This window comes from Semicossyphus pulcher, unplaced genomic scaffold, assembly GCF_022749685.1.
Source record: "Semicossyphus pulcher isolate SPU_LCO1_2020_fin unplaced genomic scaffold, fSemPul1.0.p SCAF_14, whole genome shotgun sequence".
In the NCBI taxonomy this organism is placed as follows: domain Eukaryota; kingdom Metazoa; phylum Chordata; class Actinopteri; order Labriformes; family Labridae; genus Semicossyphus; species Semicossyphus pulcher.
Genome location: NW_027211648.1, coordinates 5,800,645 through 5,819,890, shown reverse-complemented (window position 1 = coordinate 5,819,890; position 19,246 = coordinate 5,800,645). Strand labels below are relative to the sequence as shown.

The 19,246-nt window shown below is 38.7% G+C and overlaps 1 protein-coding gene, 4 non-coding genes and 1 pseudogene across 6 annotated transcripts; 2 read left to right on the top strand and 4 right to left on the bottom strand.

Moving 5' to 3' along the window:
* Nucleotides 1-1,593: 1,593 nt before the first annotated feature.
* LOC138591371 (tumor necrosis factor alpha-induced protein 2-like) lies at nt 1,594-9,536 on the bottom strand. Of its 2 annotated transcripts, none has more exons than XM_069661949.1 (12): nt 9,456-9,536; nt 7,041-7,295; nt 6,009-6,654; nt 5,791-5,902; nt 5,347-5,469; nt 4,710-4,804; nt 4,527-4,619; nt 4,309-4,435; nt 3,741-3,860; nt 3,204-3,359; nt 3,006-3,127; nt 1,594-2,016 (listed from the first exon to the last, which is right to left on the bottom strand). In XM_069661949.1, exons 1-12 carry the CDS (start codon nt 9,505-9,507, stop codon nt 1,869-1,871), a joined length of 2,049 nt encoding a protein of 682 aa, XP_069518050.1. In that variant the 5' UTR covers nt 9,508-9,536; the 3' UTR covers nt 1,594-1,868. The 2 variants fall into 2 exon arrangements, with proteins under 2 accessions (XP_069518050.1, XP_069518051.1); XM_069661950.1 differs by lacking the exon at nt 9,456-9,536 and adding an exon at nt 7,946-8,024.
* A 1,142-nt stretch (nt 9,537-10,678) lies between these two features.
* On the top strand, nt 10,679-10,858 carry LOC138591857 (small nucleolar RNA U3; annotated as a pseudogene).
* A 3,093-nt stretch (nt 10,859-13,951) lies between these two features.
* On the bottom strand, nt 13,952-14,158 carry LOC138591852 (small nucleolar RNA U3). The gene has a single exon (XR_011308094.1). It is a non-coding gene; the product is annotated as a small nucleolar RNA U3 (small nucleolar RNA).
* A 448-nt stretch (nt 14,159-14,606) lies between these two features.
* Nucleotides 14,607-14,813, bottom strand: LOC138591846 (small nucleolar RNA U3). The gene has a single exon (XR_011308088.1). It is a non-coding gene; the product is annotated as a small nucleolar RNA U3 (small nucleolar RNA).
* A 535-nt stretch (nt 14,814-15,348) lies between these two features.
* On the top strand, nt 15,349-15,555 carry LOC138591855 (small nucleolar RNA U3). Its single transcript, XR_011308097.1, has one exon. It is a non-coding gene; the product is annotated as a small nucleolar RNA U3 (small nucleolar RNA).
* Nucleotides 15,556-16,672: 1,117 nt separating this feature from the next.
* On the bottom strand, nt 16,673-16,879 carry LOC138591856 (small nucleolar RNA U3). Its single transcript, XR_011308098.1, has one exon. It is a non-coding gene; the product is annotated as a small nucleolar RNA U3 (small nucleolar RNA).
* Between the last annotated feature and the right edge of the window lie 2,367 nt (nt 16,880-19,246).

Sequence of the window (19,246 nt, the reverse complement as noted above, 5' to 3'; positions counted from 1 at the left end):
CTATGACCCCCGTCTTCCTGAGCATATCCTTCCTCTTACAACCAAAAGCCTTAATGAAACCCCCCCCCCCAGACTTTCAGGAAAAAACTACACTCTGTCTCCGTCAGAAGTTGTCAGGAACCCCCTGTGCAGACTCATGTCTTCGCCTTTTGACATTACTCTAAAAATATTGATCTGGAAACACGTCATTTCTCTGTGTTTGGCCTCTATTCCCGCACAATTGACAATGATTTCCCTGAATCGCTCAGTCAGTTTTGGCTGCTTGTGTATTTAACAGTCTCTGAACTTGTTGCCATAAAGCTCCCCTGATGAAGTTACCATGAAGAATAATTAATGCTGACTCAATTCAGTCAACCATTTAGGACCAGATATTGTGAGAACTAATGAAGGGGTTACTGTGAAATCTGCAGGTACTTTAGTTGTCATCTTGACCTTTTATGTAGTGCCACCAGCTTTAACCATTTTAAATAGCTTAACATCTAAAGTTATACCAAATATTCACAGTCTGCAGAGGAGGAAACTAGCTGACTTTGGGTATCTCTCTGACTTTCCCCTTGTGCCACCATGAGCTCGATATTTTTGCTTTTGCGGAAAGTTTCTCAACATCTACTTGTTTTAATTACTATTTAAATTTGGTAAATATGTTCATATTGATTTCAGGATGAGTTGTAAAAACTTTGTGATTCCCTGACTTTTCTTGTAGCGCTATCATCAGGTCAATTTTTTTTCTATTTCTATTATTTACATTCATGACTAAATACTTACTAAACATATGATGCCCTACAGCCTTTGCTATACTGGTTTTAGAGCTATTTCGTAGGTGTTTACATGCTTAAATTTGATGCTAAACTTCTTATACCTTTTTAAAATTTGTATGTAGGGATCGTCATTGTTTATTTATTAGCTGCTAGCATGGTGATTCCTGTTTATACTTGCTCTCTGTGTCTACAGGTTACCACAGATCAGCTGTTTTTATCATGTACATTTCTCTGTTTGTTTTAATTTATCATCAACCAGTGATTCAGAGGTACCAGCTTGATCAATGTAGACATAAACGGTCTACTGTAATGTTAATGAACAGTATTCACAACACCTGGCTGAGGCGGAGTGATACACAGAGTGAAAAGTCCCAGTGATGTTGTTCTCTATATCTCCACTCTTGGAATGCGTCTTGTCCAATCAGATTACTTGGTCGGAGCTCACTGTTGTATAATTACTCATATCTGGTCGGTGTACTGTCTAAATGCAGATCAACATTGACTTTCCCTGCCTAAAGGTGTACGTACAGTAATTTATTGTCTAACGTGATTTTTTATTTTGTTTCGAATAAGTGTATGTTAACATAAACTTTCAGTAAAGTCTTACCACTAGAAATCATGATTTATATCTCCATTTGAACCAACATTGATTTAATTTAAATGTAAAGGAATAAGCTAGCTAAAATGTACTTCTCAAGAGGAAATCACTGTCAAATCACAAAGGTTTCACCAGATTTATTTATAAACTTAAATTACATTTAAAAGTTACTCTTACAACATTCTGTACATTGAAAGACGTGAAATAAAAATCAAAACTATTTTAATTACAGCTGGAGATCTCTCTCTCTCTCTATTGCACATGTACAGTATGTACAAAAATAAAAGTATAACACTGATTTGACATAAAAGTTAACGCTATCAAACACCAATGTGGTCTTTAGTACTCAGAAAAAAAGCAAAAATACATGAGAAAAGACCTGACCTAATCTTTTAGCAGTAAAAAGCACCATACTGACCAGCAACAATGTGAGCTTCAGCTTATTCATTCATAAAGTAACTAAACATCAAGTAACACCAGTAACACCAGTGTCAAGTTCACAAATCTAAGCCTTAAAAACATTGAACTTTGGAGAAAAATGGCCGATTAGCGACTGCGCCGGTTTCTCTCAAGTTATCCGACAGAGTTTCTTTGACCATCCTCCTGTCGGCTTTGGAGATGTTGGTCTTGAGCTTGAGCAGGGCTGACACGTGTTTCTCACTGCAGGAAAAAAAGAAAAGGAAGGAAAAAGTTACAAATCAACATTTTTAACACATTATAGTTTATTATTACAATCAGAGAAATACACTGCAATATGATTTATTATGGGTGTTACATTAGATAAAATGATCCGATATAAAAAAAAACTTTAAACATAATTAAATCATTTTATCTGTACATTCTGCTTAGTTAGCTGCAGTGGTGGAATGTAAATAAGTACAATAGCTCAAGTGCAAGAACAATTGGAGGTACCGGTACTTGTACTTCACCTGAGTATTTCCCTTTTCTACTCCACTACATGTCATTGTTGTTTACTTTTTAAAATAATATTGTACAAAAGACAGTTCATAAAATATAATTTATTAGTCTATATGGATTGTGATGGAACGCTTCCCCTTAAAACTTTTGATTATGATACTTAATGTTATATTACACTGTCAGATACCTTATAGAGTATAATTCAACCTTAAATAAAGTCACATGTTAAAGATACAACTATAAGACTAACATTCAGAAATGTTAAACTAATCGTATTGTTGCAGACTACATTAACTAAATGCCCCAAAATATGTGGGCAGCCTAGCACACCCCATTCTACAACATAACTGTCTTTTTTTTTAAATGTTGGTTTGTGTATGGATTAAACACAGAGATCACAAATGCTAAATAATGAGATTTATAAGTGTTGGTTGGCCGTTTTATGTCCTATTGGAAAGAGCCAGACCTCTTAGTTTAAGTCTCATAACAGCTTTTCTACAGACACAGGAAACTCCCCGAGAAAATCCTCCTATCATCCTGCTGCCAGGAAACATCTGACATATTTTTACTTCCTGTTGTCCCTCAGCTCTATTGGGAAGTGGGTTTGTTTATGCTCAGCCAAATGTTATGTAAACCACTCACTCATTAGACTTGTGACAGCATGCCTAAATAATACCACTGCACATCTGTGTCAAATATGTTGTATATATTTGTTAAAAAATGTGGGTCACCTGAGGTCTGGAAAAGCAGTTCCAAGTGATACTACTTCCATCTGAATGGCCGGGAGTTCTTGGAGTTTCAGCACTTCTGCAATCTTGGTCAGTATTTCATTCAACCAATCCTCCTTTGACCCCTGTGAAGGCAGAGTATTGTTTTTACACTGGATGTTCCCCTGTTAATCTCACTCTGATGTCAGTTCAGAGACTCACCATTTTTCCAAAGAAATCCTGCAAACTCTCTGCGTTGTCTTTGACCGTCTCGTAGGCCTTATGCTGCAGCTCCTTGTCCTTCAGTTTGACTTTTCCTTTTAGGAGCTTCCTCAAGTATTCTGCTGTCACTTCCTGGTGCAGCTGACCAATCAGCTCCTGGAATTAATCAAATCATCATTAGACACATATAGTAAGAAATAAAAAAAATGATCAATTCTTACTCTAATGAGTTCAAAGAACAACAGAAATAATTTGACATATTTTAGTCTATTTCATGAGAATATAAACACTTTGCATCGTATTTTACACAGTTGACTGCAGTGTATCAGAGTTTTCAAGCTTAAATATCTGTGTGCAGACTGTGGAAACCTGCTTGAGTTGATCAATCTTTCACCGTAAACATGCATAATTGACGTTCATATTGTATGGTTATACAGAAACCAATGGCTCCCTGAACGGAAATGTTCTTTTAAAATACTTTAACTATTGAGGCTTTAAATCGAAATGAACAGTGTATTTCATGTATCTTAAGTCTACCTGGTGACAGGATTGAATGGAGCCCTGAAGATCCTGAAGCTCATTTTCAATGCTGTCCAGCAGCTTCTCAAACAGGGAGTTATTCAGCCAGTCGTTGGTTCCCAGCTTGTTGTACTGCGGCTGTGTGAGGTACAGACATAATACATTAGATGTCAACATTTTTGCATGAGAACCATCGAATGTGAAATCAAATGACAAATATTTAAAGTGTTTTCAGCAGATATGCTGAGTGAAAAAACTGGGTTATTGATTTAGAATTACAAATCAATATAACAGTTCTCTTTCTTTGTTGTAAAGGTTATTTTGGTTTTCTGATTTTTATTTTGCTGTTGTTGTGTTTGTTAGTATTTTGCTCTGTTGGAAATTTGGTGCTTCTCCTTCAAATATGTGTCGCTCCAATTTTCTTACTTTGCTCCAAACAAAGATTTCAATCTTTAAAACGGCTCATGAATGTATAGCATTATTTTTATTTAAAGGGCAAAGTAATTTCTTGAATCAGTCATGTTAGCTTTTAGAAGACGTCACAGAGAGCAGAGTTTGTTGTTGTGTCTATTGTAAATGAAAGTACCTTGAGGGCCTCGTGCACAGGTTTTAATAAATAAGTGTGCGCAGACTCTTTCATGTGAGACAGAATCTGCAAACAGTTTCTCTGCACATCCTCCTGGAACAGATGGCTCCTGTTGTTAAGGACCTCCCTGCAGAGAGACACACAGAAGTCACATTAACTCACAGGTTTGTCTTCTTTAAATGTGAAGTAAATATAGTCTCATAGTGTCAGAAACATACGTGAACTGTGCGATGCAGCCGAGGTTCGCCTTGATGACCGGCTTGCTGTTTGGCTCGTTCTGCTTCATGATGGTGTTGTGGAAGGTCTGAAAACTGAACATATTCGAATGATGATTTTCCGTTCTAAATTGTTTGCTGTGAGGAAACTTACACATTATACAGAATTAAATCAAGTCTTCTTACCTCTGCATTAAATCCTTCAGCTGGCACGTTATCTTCTGGGCCTTGTGCCGGTCTCCCACAACTTTTTCAGCTGAGGACACCATACCATTGATAAGCTAAAGGCAGAGGGAGAAAACAGATCAATGACGGCATTCATAAACAGTTGTCCCTCTTCACTTCTCACGTTGCAAGGCCCCTCGTGACCTAGCACTGACAGTGAATGACTTTATATTAATAATTCAAAGTCCTTTCTCCTTGTTGCCAACGAGCATAGGACAAAGGTAAATACTATCTCTTATATTTGGTCGTCTCATGATCAAAATAAGCTTGTTCACAAATATGATAAAACATGTTATATATAGGGAATTTATAACTTATTCACAAATAGTTTCCTATTCACACATTCAGTCGTTCCAGAGCAATTATTTCTTTTATGTGGGGTCATGTTTGTACCACTTGATGAACGTAAGTCAAGCATTCACTCTCCTTTTTGCTCTTTGGTCTCTTACTGTGTCTGTCTACTGTTTGCTGCTGACCTGGCAGTGTAAGGTGGGTTTTTAAAGCTTTTTCACACTGTCAGATCGTTTTCAAACTGTTATTATTATTAAAATGTCAACCATAGCAGCTTTAATATCATGTTCCCTTACTGGTACTGTACCTGAATTATGTCGTAGGCCACGTGACTGACGAAGCAGCCGTCCTCTCTTGTCGGCTCCTCTCCTGTTCTCCACTTTTGCTCTGCTTCCACCAGGACATGGCTGATGTACTTATTTAGCTCATCCTGAATGAACAACAACATGCTATTGTCACTCATAACGTTATTAGGATTCATCCACTGGGGACCATGAGTATCCCCAATGAACTTCATGCCAATACGACCTGTAGTTGCTGAAATATCTCACTGTGGAGCTATTGTAAGTGTTAAACTGACAATCAGGATTGATATGATGATGCTAAAATACCAGAACTATACCTGAAACGAAGTAAAGCTCAGGTAAAAGTCCAAACCCGACCAAAATAAAACAAGATAACAGCAAACATGCCCCAAATCTAATGAAAAACAGCAAATTAAACTAAGGCGAGAAGCAGCAGCTCAGGTTACCTGCTGTTTGCTCAGGTATTGTTCCTCCAGAGGTTTCAGCATCTCTTCAGGCAGGAGCTTTCCCAACGCATCAGCATCGATAACAGCAGCCAGCTCCGGCTTTTGAAGGATTCTGACACAGAAAGCAAATATCACCACTTTTATTAGACACAGAAATGTCTACTTCTCAATGTCAACCCATTGTAAACAAAAAAAAGAGACAGTAAGTCTTTACTTACTGTGGATAATACTCGTTAACCCAGCGCATGAGGAAAGTGCAGTCTTTGTGCTCCAATACAAAGTCTGCGATGTTTCTGAGTCTTGAACTGAAGGTTTGGTGGTATAACCTGGCGTAAAAGTTACAGATGTCCTGCTCGGGTGGGTAGCATCCCTGCACCACTCTCACTACACACAGCAGGTCCTCCTTCAGCTGCCTGCCCATGCTGTGGATGTCCGCATGTAGAGATGACTCCTCCACCTGGTTAGCAGGGGGCGTTGAGGGGTTGTCCATACGATCCTCCACCAGGCTGCGAAGCGTCGAGTCGTGGAGTTTCTTCAAGTCACTTTGCCTCCAGGGAGGTGATGACCTATTCCTCTTTTTCCACCGCTGGTCCTGGTCCATTTCCTGGTTTATGGCATTCACAGCAGACGTCAGAGCCTCCACGTTGACCTCTCCGAGGCTTAGTCTCAGAGTCTGCAGGACAAGGCCTTCCAGGTTTTTGTAGTCTACAGCAAGCTTGTCCACTTCTTCCGCGTGTTGTGTAAGTGAATCTGTCTCCATTATCCCATCAAACAGACGCTCCTCTCTCTCTATCAGCTGCTTGCTGGCCTCACACAAGTGTTGTATGGCTTGTCCGTCAAGGATTTGCTCAACTGTGAGGACCACTGTGGGAGAAAAGTTGCTGATGTTATTTATCGTAAAATTAAACATCTTAAGCTCCTGGAATGGCTAGAAGGAAAACAGATTTTAAAAAGGACTGCAGCTTACAGTTATTTTTATTGAGTAACAATAAATGGATATGGATTTTCAGTATGTCAGTTTAATACATTTTTTTTATCTTATACATATATAGCCTACTGTACCGTAGATATATATCTACATATACTGTATATCTTATAACCTTATATTGGACACAAATACACTTATCTTTAAGGACTGGTGGGCTACAGCTCCTTCAACCGTTACCGTTTGTCTATAAGCGTTAACTTAGCAAAGGATGATTATCGTAACGTTAGCGAACAAACAGCAGAGTGTTTTTGATTTGACTGACCGGGTTTACGCTCCTCTTGCTTGGGTGAGTGGTGTCCGTCAGTCGTGGCAGTGGGGTTAACAACAGCCTGATTTTGAGGTCTTTGGCCTCCCCATAACTTTGGAAGTTTGAAACGTCTTCCTCCCGTAGGTCTCCCACTTTGATCCTGGGGACAGTTCTTCTCGAGACCGTATGTCTCAGTCGGTTCCGGCCCGGTCCGCATCCTTATCCAGGAGATGAAACGGTTCCAACAGTGTGAGCAACCCTCTGATAAAGCTTTGGAGACAAAAAGACGGCAAAAGTTGATCAGAAAAGGAACAAAATAAATGTTTTATATATATATAATTTTATTTATTATTGGCTGACTTATTCGTCTCCTGTGTCCCTACTTTTAAATGCTTCAGTGAGCTCTGTTCTATGTCTATCGTGTTTTGCATTTAAAATGATTTACTCTATTTTATAGTACGCTTCCTGTTGTTATTTTCAAAATAAAACTTTACTGAACACGTTTTAGGCTTTTTGAGCATAGCGATATATTTCAGGTTCACTAGTATTATATTTACGTCTCAATACGAAAACAAAAGAGAGACCTACATCATCAGCCTCCTTACAGTATATATAAAAGCATATAACTTAAAGCATAAAAATACCAATAAAAAAGTGCAGAAATAACAAATAAAGAAATCCAGCAAACAAAAATCAGAGAATATGTTTACACTGCATAACTGGGTCCTGTAAATCAAAATCCGAGAGGTGATAGGCACACAATTTCAGCCTGTCCTGACACATACAATTTTACAAGCACTGAAATAAAATAAGACACTGAAACTTTATATAGACATGTCATCCAGTCCAAGCAGGCAGATAAAACTTAGTTGTTCAGTTTTGTTTTGTTTTATCTATCTCCCCCAGCAGCATTTACTCACCCTTATCTCACCGTCGCAGCTCTAAGCACTACAACTGCTTTGAGCTGGAGGATCTTTTTAAAGCAGCAGTAGGCTCCTCCTGCTACACACACATACACACACACACACACACGCAGGACTTTTTTTTTAGCCACACCAGAAGTGAGGCAATATTGGTCCTGTGTCTTTGGCTAAAAGGGAATTATCTTAACTACTTCGTCCATTGTTATGAAATTATGTACAGACCTTCATGGATTGTTGATCCACTTTCTGTTTCTCTAGCGCCACCAACAGGTCAAGGTATCCAGCACCAATTTAGGATTGGTAACCCCTTAAACTGATGATAAACTTAGTACTTCCTTCACCCCAGACTCTTTGCTTTATTCTTTGTTTGTTTTATCCCCTAATCGATTGATTATTTGTGAGAGTTTTTTATATTGCAACCAACATGACAAGGTAAAACAACAGGATTGTAGACATTTTACAGATTGACTTCAATCTCCTGTGAGGAGCTTTTCACTGGTTATGAAACAGACGGAAATTAATTCTTGTTACTCTGCTGGTTTCAGGTGTCAGACGTAGCGATTAACTGCACGCTGCCTTTTTTTACGTTATCCAGGGCAAAAATTTAAAGTGAGTGATGCATATGACTGTTACAGAAAGCAGGATGAGATTTTTTTTTGTTAAAAACCACCACTTCAACATGTACAGGACTAAATCAGCAAAGAGATAAGAGGCTTTGTCTACAGGGGGCGCCAAAATCAACCCAAACCAAAAGTTCCTCTGAGTAGTTTGAATGCAGAAATATCTAAATCACATATTCCCTTAATATTTAATTCAATTTCCTGTTGACAAAACATGTTCACTTGTGTTTTTTGGATTTTTAGACCACGGTTTCTCCAGGTTAGATGGGATCAGGAGTGTTGTTTAACCGTGACCTTCTGATGTCCTTGCATATTTTTAGCTCTGAGTCCTGACCTCGTACAGTGTTGTCTTCCCTGTGTGGTCATCATTTGTCTAAGTGCCAAATGTTGCTAAGTGCTACTTATGATGGATCCATGTTGGGTCTCTCTCTGAGTAACATAACAAAGAGTACGGTCTAGACCTGCTCTTTTTGTGTGTCTTGAGATAACTGATTTGGCGCTACACAAATAAAATTTGATTGATTGATTGATTGAAGTGTATTTATTGCTTTAGAAGATAATATAAGACAGCATTCTGTATGTTTGTTCTGCACTCAAAACATGGGATACGTACTTAACTGAAAATAAGAACTAACTGAATTGAAGTTATATTTGTCTCACTGTGATTGAGAAGTCCACTTTTTATGTAGACAAATTATACGAGCACAACATATGTTTACACAGACTATATAAAGTCATATACCAAACATTAAAATTGTACATTTTAAGATGTGTATCATTCTAATAAACTGTTTTATCTGGGCAGTGTTTGCCAGTTAAAAACCTGTAAACCATGACTACTATCATTAACACTGTTGATAATGTTAATAACCCTCAGTTCTTCTTACCCTCTTGTCTGCAGGATCTGCAGGGAAAACAGCTGCGAAGTGTCGAATACATCTCTCCTCCAGCAAGACTCACAGCTGTGTAGTTAATCTGTCTGTGCAGCAGGTCGACGAAACACCAAACCGAGGATAAGATGTGAATAGCATTTGAAGTCAGGATGTTGGTTAAGTCAAGCACGTATTTTTTGCTTTCATTTATGTACCTATGCATTGCACCTTTGCATATTTCCTCTGAGACCTCACTCTTGTGATGTGAGAAGAAAAGCAGGTCTATTTTCAGAGGGACGTGTACAGTTTTTAAATACTACAAGTTTCTCACGCTGTGTGTCCGGTGGTGTTTAAGCATCTTTATGACAATGATCATGAAGGCCGTTACAATTTCACAAATCAACTTTTTCACAAACCAGAAAACATTTAATCGCGTGTCCCCCAAGTATAAGTGCCTCTATAAAACTTCCAATCACAAATTAGATTAATATAATAAAACATTTACCTTTCAAAGCATCATAGAAAGCCAAACATGGCTCACAAGCTGCACACACAGCTGCCCTCAAACACTGCACGTAAAGTTAAAGGAACTGTTTTCACTTCCTTTGAAAACAGAGAAGTCTGAAGCGAGTATAGGTTTAAATTAGTTTTTTATGTCCTTTTCTTCCAGGTCATTTATTTTGACTCACTTAGCAGGTGCAGTAAGTGAGAAATAAACCAAAAATTATGATTTGATCTGACAGATATAATATTGTTAGAGATCAATATCTGTTATCTGAAGTTTTAGTTTAACATTTTGTTTTTTATTTTTTCTGAGGATGAGATCACAACTTTCATGTCTATGTGTAACTGTAAATACAGGCCTGGAATCAGGGTTAGCTTAGCTTAGCTTAGCGTTCACTGTTTTCACCTCTTTTTATAAAATGCATTTCAAAGTATTTCTTTGAAACCACAGTCTCTCGGCTTTTACAAACTGTCCTTACACACTGGCAGCTTTCCAGCAGAGCAGAAGAAACACAGGAGGATGACCATTACAGTTTGTGTGTGTATGTGTTTACACAGAAACTAACACTACGACCACACACAGTCACGTCAGTGATGATTTACAAAAATGTACAAGTCTGTCTCTGATGGAGCTGTGATTGTAGGAGGAGTGTCTGAGTGAAGCTCAGGAGCTGACCAGCAGTGAAAGAGCTCGTCTCCAGACATAAGACCCTGAGAAACATCCACAACAAACCAAGACTATACTTTCAGGGATCATTTCTTTAGTTGTTGACTTGAGAAATGTGTTTCTAAAGAGTTTGGTCTCGCTGCCCACGATGAAGAGTTCAGATGTTTCCTTCAGAGCAGGAAACTGGTGGGAAGACTTTGTTTTTTCTCCACTGTGACTCTGATGGAGGAAACATGGTCTGAGTGGATGTTTCACTGTTGAAAAACAATCTTATCTTTAGGTGCTTCGCCTAATGAGAACTTTTGGTGAACTTCACTGTTGCATGTTCTGTCTCACTTTTCCTTTTGCTCATAATGTTATTTTTATCTGTCCTGGATCTATTTTTCACACTTGCATCATGTTGATAACTTCCAAACTCCAGATTAACCGTCTTTCATCAGGTGAATTTGTGCAGCTGAAGTTTTGTCTGTGCAGTTTAAACACCACCGACCAACTTTGGTTCTTAATATGAAATCAAATTTCACATCAATTATCAAACGTCTTCACACCAGCCTCAAAGGCTAAATGAAAAACTCAGATGTGACGACCCTACATGGATAAACAGCCTGATTTTAAACCCCAGTCACACCTGTGGGGAACCTGCACAGGTGTTTTCACTCATGTGACCTGATTAGACATCTTTTCAGGAGTGTGTGGACTTAATTGACTGACAGCTCCATCTTTAACACTTTACTGAGTTTGTGCACAATTCTTTAATCACTTACAAGATCATAGAGATATGTAGCACATTTATATTTTTGACTCCCTTCCAACATGAAATCTACACAGCTTCAGTTGGAACTGTTTTCACTTCCTTTGAAAACAGAGAAGTCTGAAGCGAGTATAGGTTTAAATTAGTTTTTTATGTCCTTTTCTTCCAGGTCATTTATTTTGACTCACTCAGCAGGTGCAGTAAGTGAGAAATAAACCAAAAATTATGATTTGATCTGACAGATATAATATTGTTAGAGATCAATATCTGTTATCTGAAGTTTTAGTTTAACATTTTGTTTTTTATTTTTTCTGAGGATGAGATCACAACTTTCATGTCTATGTGTAACTGTAAATACAGGCCTGGAATCAGGGTTAGCTTAGCTTAGCTTAGCTTAGCGTTCACTGTTTTCACCTCTTTTTATAAAATGCATTTCAAAATATTTCTTTGAAACCACAGTCTCTCGGCTTTTACAAACTGTCCTTACACACTGGCAGCTTTCCAGCAGAGCAGAAGAAACAGGAGGATGACCATTACAGTTTGTGTGTGTCTGTGTTTACACAGAAACTAACACAACGACCACACACAGTCACACAGTTTATCAGAGGTTGTTTCTGTTTATGTGGGTGTGAAAAGGGGCCTTCAGCAGCAGCAGTGATTTATTTTCAACATATACATCTGATTCACGAGAATCCACAGACAAACCTCGGCTCAGACATTTAGCGGCTGCTTTTGAGTTTTGCTCGTATCACATAATCTTCATCAGCAGTCACACAGCTGCAGATGTTAGAGTTTTTATACGTTCCTTTGTGCTAACAAAAATAAGAAATCTTTACAATCCATCCTACCAAAGTGTCGGACGTTCAAACGAGCTAAGCCATTCCTAAATCCATGCTCTGGCTACACGTGGACATTTCCAAATCACCATCAACACCATCTGATTATAAATACTATGTGATCTGAGCAACAGCTTCCACTACTGTTTCTAAACCAAACCTCATTCAAATTATGCACCGTTTTACTCCAGGGTGTCCACTTGTGCAAAATGATTGTGGAAAAATAAGGTTGTACTTGTCAGCCAATATGGACATCCTTGTGTTTGTACTTGGATCATGGATTGCATATTGAACTCCTTTGTCCCTCATGCCATCAGGCTGTACAACTCCTCACTTAGGGGGAGGAGGTAACAGGGACAGACTCTCTCACAAGCGGTAGCCACTAATTCACCTCACAAAGTTAATAGTAGTTATCTTCTTTTATTCAATAGTAATATTTATTTATTTCTCAAAGGGTCATATGTGCAATAAAAATCTGTCAATGTGCAATAATCTCTCAACCACAGTGCAATAACCTAATTTAGTTTAATCGAACTAAATACCAGGTCAATTACCCACTGTTTACTTATATATTTTCTAAGAGTGTATATTTTATATATTTTGTTATCTAATTTTGTGCTTTTTATATATATATATCTATATATATATAGATATATATATATATTTTGATCTTTATTTTTATTTTTTATTTTTTATTTTTTTTACCCTCTGTGTGCTGATTCTTTCCTATTGTATTGTACTGTATAAGCTGCTGGAGACTGAATTTCCCAGAGGGAGTCATCCCAAAGGGATCAATAAAGTTGAGTCTAAGTCTAAGTCTAAGTCTAAGTCTATTTACTGGAAAGAAATACACTTTCATTTCATCTGTTTTTTGATACTCAGACGTTGTATTTTAGTCTGTTTGCTCACAGAAGAAGAAGTGGTTTGTTTTTTCTGAGCTTTGACAGCTGGCTGAAGGGATTTTCTTCCAGAATGACCCAAGAACTGATGTAAGGGTTAGTTTAACATTGCAGCCACTGCATTGGCACACGATAACCTTTGCAAAACACGAACCAAAGGAAAAGTGAAAGTATCTTAACTTGCATCAGCACCAAGAGTGAGACATGAAAAGCAGCAGGCACCACAAAGACCACAGGCCGAGCAGGTGGAAACATGCACATAAGGCTTTTAGTAAAGAGAGCTCTTATAGGAAATAAGGTGTTTATCATCTGCAGCTGTCAGGTCCAAATGTTTTCTGTGTTACTGCGGGGAAGTATATCTGAGAGATGGTGTGAATAGAGGAACTGTTTCTTTCCCACTAACAGCAGTTTGAGTCCTCTACGTAAGACATTGAAAAAAAAGACCATGCTTTTAGGGATAATTTCTTTAATTACTGACTCGAGAGAGGTCGATCCAGACATTGTGTAATTATGGACAAGAGCGAAGTGTGTTTTACAGTAAAGAGGCAACATGTGGTGTGAGACCTGATGAATAATCCTCCTCATCCTCCTGACAAAATTGCACATCTATGTCTGACTCCCTCAGGGGTTTTATGACTGTGAAAAAGATGACGTTTGGAAAGGACGGTTCATACCTTTTATCGGCAGAAACTTAGAAAAACATTGCATGAAGAAATAATGTTTTAATTTTGACAGATATGCATCACTCCAAAAAAGCAGGGTTAAAGCTTATTTTGGCTTTAGCTCAAAAAAGTCAACTTTCTTTCTCCACACCACCTAATGCTTAAAAATGAAGCAGAAAGAACAGTTAAATGTCCACTCAGATCATGTTTCCTCCATCAGAGTCTGCTTCACAAACTCTGAACAGTCTTCAACAGTGGAGAAGAAACAAGGTCTTCCCACCAGTTTCCTGCTCTGAAGGAAACATCTGAACTCTTCATCGCGGGCAGCGAGACCAAACTCTTTAGAAACACATTTCTCAAGTCTACAACTAAAGAAATGATCCCTGAAAGTATAGTCTTGGTTTGTTCTGGATGTTTCTCAGGGTCTTATGTCTGGAGACGAGCTCTTTCACTGCTGGTGATGTTCAGAGAGACACTCCTCCGGCAATCAGTGTGCATGTGATAAGGCAACATTTCAGTTCCTTTTATCCAACACAGGTGTTTGCAGTGTAGTGGTTGATGAGACTTCTGCTCAGGTTGAAGTTGGAAGGAGCTGTGCAGGGAAGTAACTGAAGTCACCAAAATCCAAACACTAATTACCCCATTTACACTCCTCGCTGGTGCAGTCTTGGAGGAGGAGTGTCTGAGTGAAGCTCAGGAGCTGACCAGCAGTGAAAGAGCTCGTCTGCAGACATAAGACCCTGAGAAACATCCAGAACAAACCAAAACACGACATCTACACAGCTTCAGTTGGACTTTAGAAGAACTGGTCAAAAAAAGACTTTATATTTTAACATCTGCTTACAGCTCCACTCAGACCATGTTTCCTCCATCAGAGTCTGCTTCACAAACTCTGAACAGTCTTCAACAGTGGAGAAGAAACAAAGTCTTCCCACCAGTTTCCTGCTCTGAAGGAAACATCTGAACTCTTCATCGTGGGCAGCGAGACCAAACTCTTTAGAAACACATTTCTCAAGTCAACAACTAAAGAAATGATCCCTGAAAGTATAGTCTTGGTTTGTTGTGGATGTTTCTCAGGGTCTTATGTCTGGAGACGAGCTCTTTCACTGCTGGTGATGTTCAGAGAGACGCTCCTCCGACAATCACAGAATCAGAGACCAATCAAAAATCTCTGTCACACCAGGATTTCTGCAATTTTGGACTTAAATCAAGTCATTGTTTAATTTGAATTAATGCAGTCACAGTGCTGTATTTGCGAAGGTCATGTAAGTGTGAGCAGAGTTCATCTTTACTGGTCTCTGTCACAAAAGATTTACGCTGCCAACAATCCTTTCAGAGATCATTTCTTCAGCTCCTGAGTGATATCAAATATTTAAGGGTGACATGTCCACTCTGTTTCCACTAAAGTGAAATCACAACAAGTAACATTTTCTGAAAGTTACGTCAGTGATGATTCACAAATATAAACAAGTCTGTCTCTGATGGAGCTGTGATTGTAGGAGGAGTGTCTGAGTGAAGCTCAGGAGCTGACCAGCAGTGAAAGAGCTCGTCTCCAGACATAAGACCCTGAGAAACATCCAGAACAAACCAAGACTATACTTTCAGGGATCATTTCTTTAGTTGTTGACTTGAGAAATGTGTTTCTAAAGAGTTTGGTCTCGCTGCCCACGATGAAGAGTTCAGATGTTTCCTTCAGAGCAGGAAACTGGTGGGAAGACTTTGTTTCTTCTCCACTGTTGAAGACTGTTCAGAGTTTGTGAAGCAGACTCTGGTGGAGGAAACATGATCTGAGTGGAGCTGTTTTACTGTTAAAAACAATATCTAAAGGTTTGTTCTGTTACAGAAACATCTTATTGAGATAAATCTGTTTATCTGTGCTGGACATTATCTGTATTCTCTCAACTCCAAATGTAGTCAATGTGTGTGTCCGAAACCGCGAACTATTATACTAATCATACTAACCGTGATGTAAAACTGAGTATGTCGTGCGTTCCCATCTCATAGTATGCAATTTTGTGTATGCGAGAAATGCCCGGATGTTTGAGTATGAGACGGGAGCCCACTGGTTGTACTCAACCGCCCCAAAATGCATTGTGGCTATTCAGCTTCTACTATGGCGGAGATGGACCGGAGATCAGACCGGACATACGTAAACGATTAAGTCACGTGATACGGAGAAGACGGCTCTGAGTATGATGCCAACGGCATCCTAATAGTCAGGTTAGTAGGCAGTATGCAGTACATACTGTTTGAGTATGTAGTAGGCAGTACGTTAGTATGCAGTTTCGGACACAGTCAGTGATGTCCTGTTTGTACAAGTTCAACAAAGGCTGTTAGAAGAGAAAAGATGTTATTCAAATACTCTGAACAGGCCCTGAGAGGAGAGCTAATCAGGCAACATTAATTAAAAACACCTGTGCGAGTCTTTACAGCTCCTTTAAACCCACACAGGTGTTTGCACTGTACTGGTTGATTAGACTCCTGCTCAGGTTGATGTTGGATGGAGCTGTGAAGTGAACTGTTTGAAGTCACCAAAATCCAAACACTAATTACCCCATTTACACTTCTGTCTGATTCAGAGCAAAATCTGACTGACTGAATTATTAAACTGGTGAGATATACAGGAAAATTATGTCCCGTTCAGATGTTTATATTCAGAATTTATTTATTGAGAAACGTGTTTTTGGACCAGGAGTTCAACTCTTAATTTCAGATGTAAAGTCGGACATTTTAAGGTGAATCCTGAAGTGAACTGCAGTTTCTGCTACTTTTGTATTGGCTTCATTAATATTAAAGTAACAATCAATAAACACACACAGAAAACATAAAGAGAAGACAGCATTAATAAGCCTTCAAGTTTAACACAATGTACTAGCATCTACGTTATTGTTTTTTTTACAGTTCAACAACAGCTCCACTCAGATCATGTTTCCTCCATCAGAGTCTGCTTCACAAACTCTGAACAGTCTTCAACAGTGGAGAACAAACAAAGTCTTCCCACCAGTTTCCTGGTCTGAAGGAAACATCTGAACTCTTCATCGTGGGCAGCGAGACCAAACTCTTTAGAAACACATTTCTCAAGTCAACAACTAAAGAAATGATCCCTGAAAGTATAGTCTTGGTTTGTTCTGGATGTTTCTCAGGGTCTTATGTCTGGAGACGAGCTCTTTCACTGCTGGTGATGTTCAGAGAGACACTCCTCCTACAATGAAGCAGACTCTGATGGAGGAAACATGATCTGAGTGGACATTTAACTGTTCTTTCTGCTTCACTTTTAAGCATTAGGTGGTGTGGAGAAAGAAAGTTGACTTTTTTGAGCTAAAGCCAAAATAAGCTTTAACCCTGCTTTTTTGGAGTGATGCATATCTGTCAAAATTAAAACATTATTTCTTCATGCAATGTTTTTCTAAGTTTCTGCCGATAAAAGGTATGAACCGTCCTTTCCAAACGTCATCTTTTTCACAGTCATAAAACCCCTGAGGGAGTCAGACATAGATGTGCAATTTTGTCAGGAGGATGAGGAGGATTATTCATCAGGTCTCACACCACATGTTGCCTCTTTACTGTAAAACACACTTCGCTCTTGTCCATAATTACACAATGTCTGGATCGACCTCTCTCGAGTCAGTAATTAAAGAAATTATCCCTAAAAGCATGGTCTTTTTTTTCAATGTCTTACGTAGAGGACTCAAACTGCTGTTAGTGGGAAAGAAACAGTGCCTCTATTCACACCATCTCTCAGATATACTTCCCCGCAGTAACACAGAAAACATTTGGACCTGACAGCTGCAGATGATAAACACCTTATTTCCTATTAGAGCTCTCTTTCCTGAAAGCCTTATGTGCATGTTTCCGCCTGCTCGGCCTGTGGTCTTTGTGGTGCCTGCTGCTTTTCATGTCTCACTCTTGGTGCTGATGCAAGTTAAGATACTTTCACTTTTCCTTTGGTTCGTGTTTTGCAAAGGTTATCGTGTGCCAATGCAGTGGCTGCAATGTTAAACTAACCCTTACATCAGTTCTTGGGTCATTCTGGAAGAAAATCCCTTCAGCCAGCTGTCAAAGCTCAGAAAAAACAAACCACTTCTTCTTCTGTGAGCAAACAGACTAAAATACAACGTCTGAGTATCAAAAAACAGATGAAATGAAAGTGTATTTCTTTCCAGTAAATATGCAATCCATGATCCAAGTACAAACACAAGGATGTCCATGTTGGCTGACAAGTACAACCTTATTTTTCCACAATCATTTTGCACAAGTGGACACCCTGGAGTAAAACGGTGCATAATTTGAATGAAGTTTGGTTTAGAAACAGTAGTAGAAGCTGTTGCTCAGATCACATAGTATTTATAATCAGATGGTGTTGATGGTGATTTGGAAATGTCCATATGTAGCCAGAGCATGGATTTGGGAATGGCTTAGCTCGTTTGAACGTCCGACACTTTGGTAGGATGGATTGTTTTGAGACTGTGGTTTCAAAGAAATACTTTGAAATGCATTTTATAAAAAGAGGTGAAAACAGTGAACGCTAAGCTAAGCTAAGCTAAGCTAACCCTGATTCCAGGCCTGTATTTACAGTTACACATAGACATGAAAGTTGTGATCTCATCCTCAGAAAAAATAAAAAACAAAATGTTAAACTAAAACTTCAGATAACAGATATTGATCTCTAACAATATTATATCTGTCAGATCAAATCATAATTTTTTGTTTATTTCTCACTTACTGCACCTGCTAAGTGAGTCAAAATAAATGACCTGGAAGAAAAGGACATAAAAAACTAATTTAAACCTATACTCGCTTCAGACTTCTCTGTTTTCAAAGGAAGTGAAAACAGTTCCAACTGAAGCTGTGTAGATTTCATGTTGGAAGGGAGTCAAAAATATAAATGTGCTACATATCTCTATGATCTTGTAAGTGATTAAAGAATTGTCCACAAACTCAGTAAAGTGTTAAAGATGGAGCTGTCAGTCAATTAAGTCCACACACTCCTGAAAAGATGTCTCATCAGGTCACATGAGTGAAAACACCTGTGCAGGTTCCCCACAGGTGTGACTGGGGTTTAAAATCAGGCTGTTTATCCATGTAGGGTCGTCACATCTGAGTTTCTCATTTAGCCTTTGAGGCTGAAGTGAAGACATTTGATAATTGATGTGAAATTTGATTTCATATTAAGAACCAAAGTTGGTCGGTGGTGTTTAAACTGCACAGACAAAACTTCAGCTGCACAAATTCCCCTGATGAAAGACGGTTAATCTGGAGTTTGGAAGTTATCAACATGATGCAAGTGTGAAAAATTGATCCAGGACTGCTGGAAAGCTGCCAGTGTGTAAGGACAGTTTGTAAAAGCCGAGAGACTGTGGTTTCAAAGAAATACTTTGAAATGCATTTTATAAAAAGAGGTGAAAACAGTGAACGCTAAGCTAAGCTAAGCTAACCCTGATTCCAGGCCTGTATTTACAATTACACATAGACATGAAAGTTGTGATC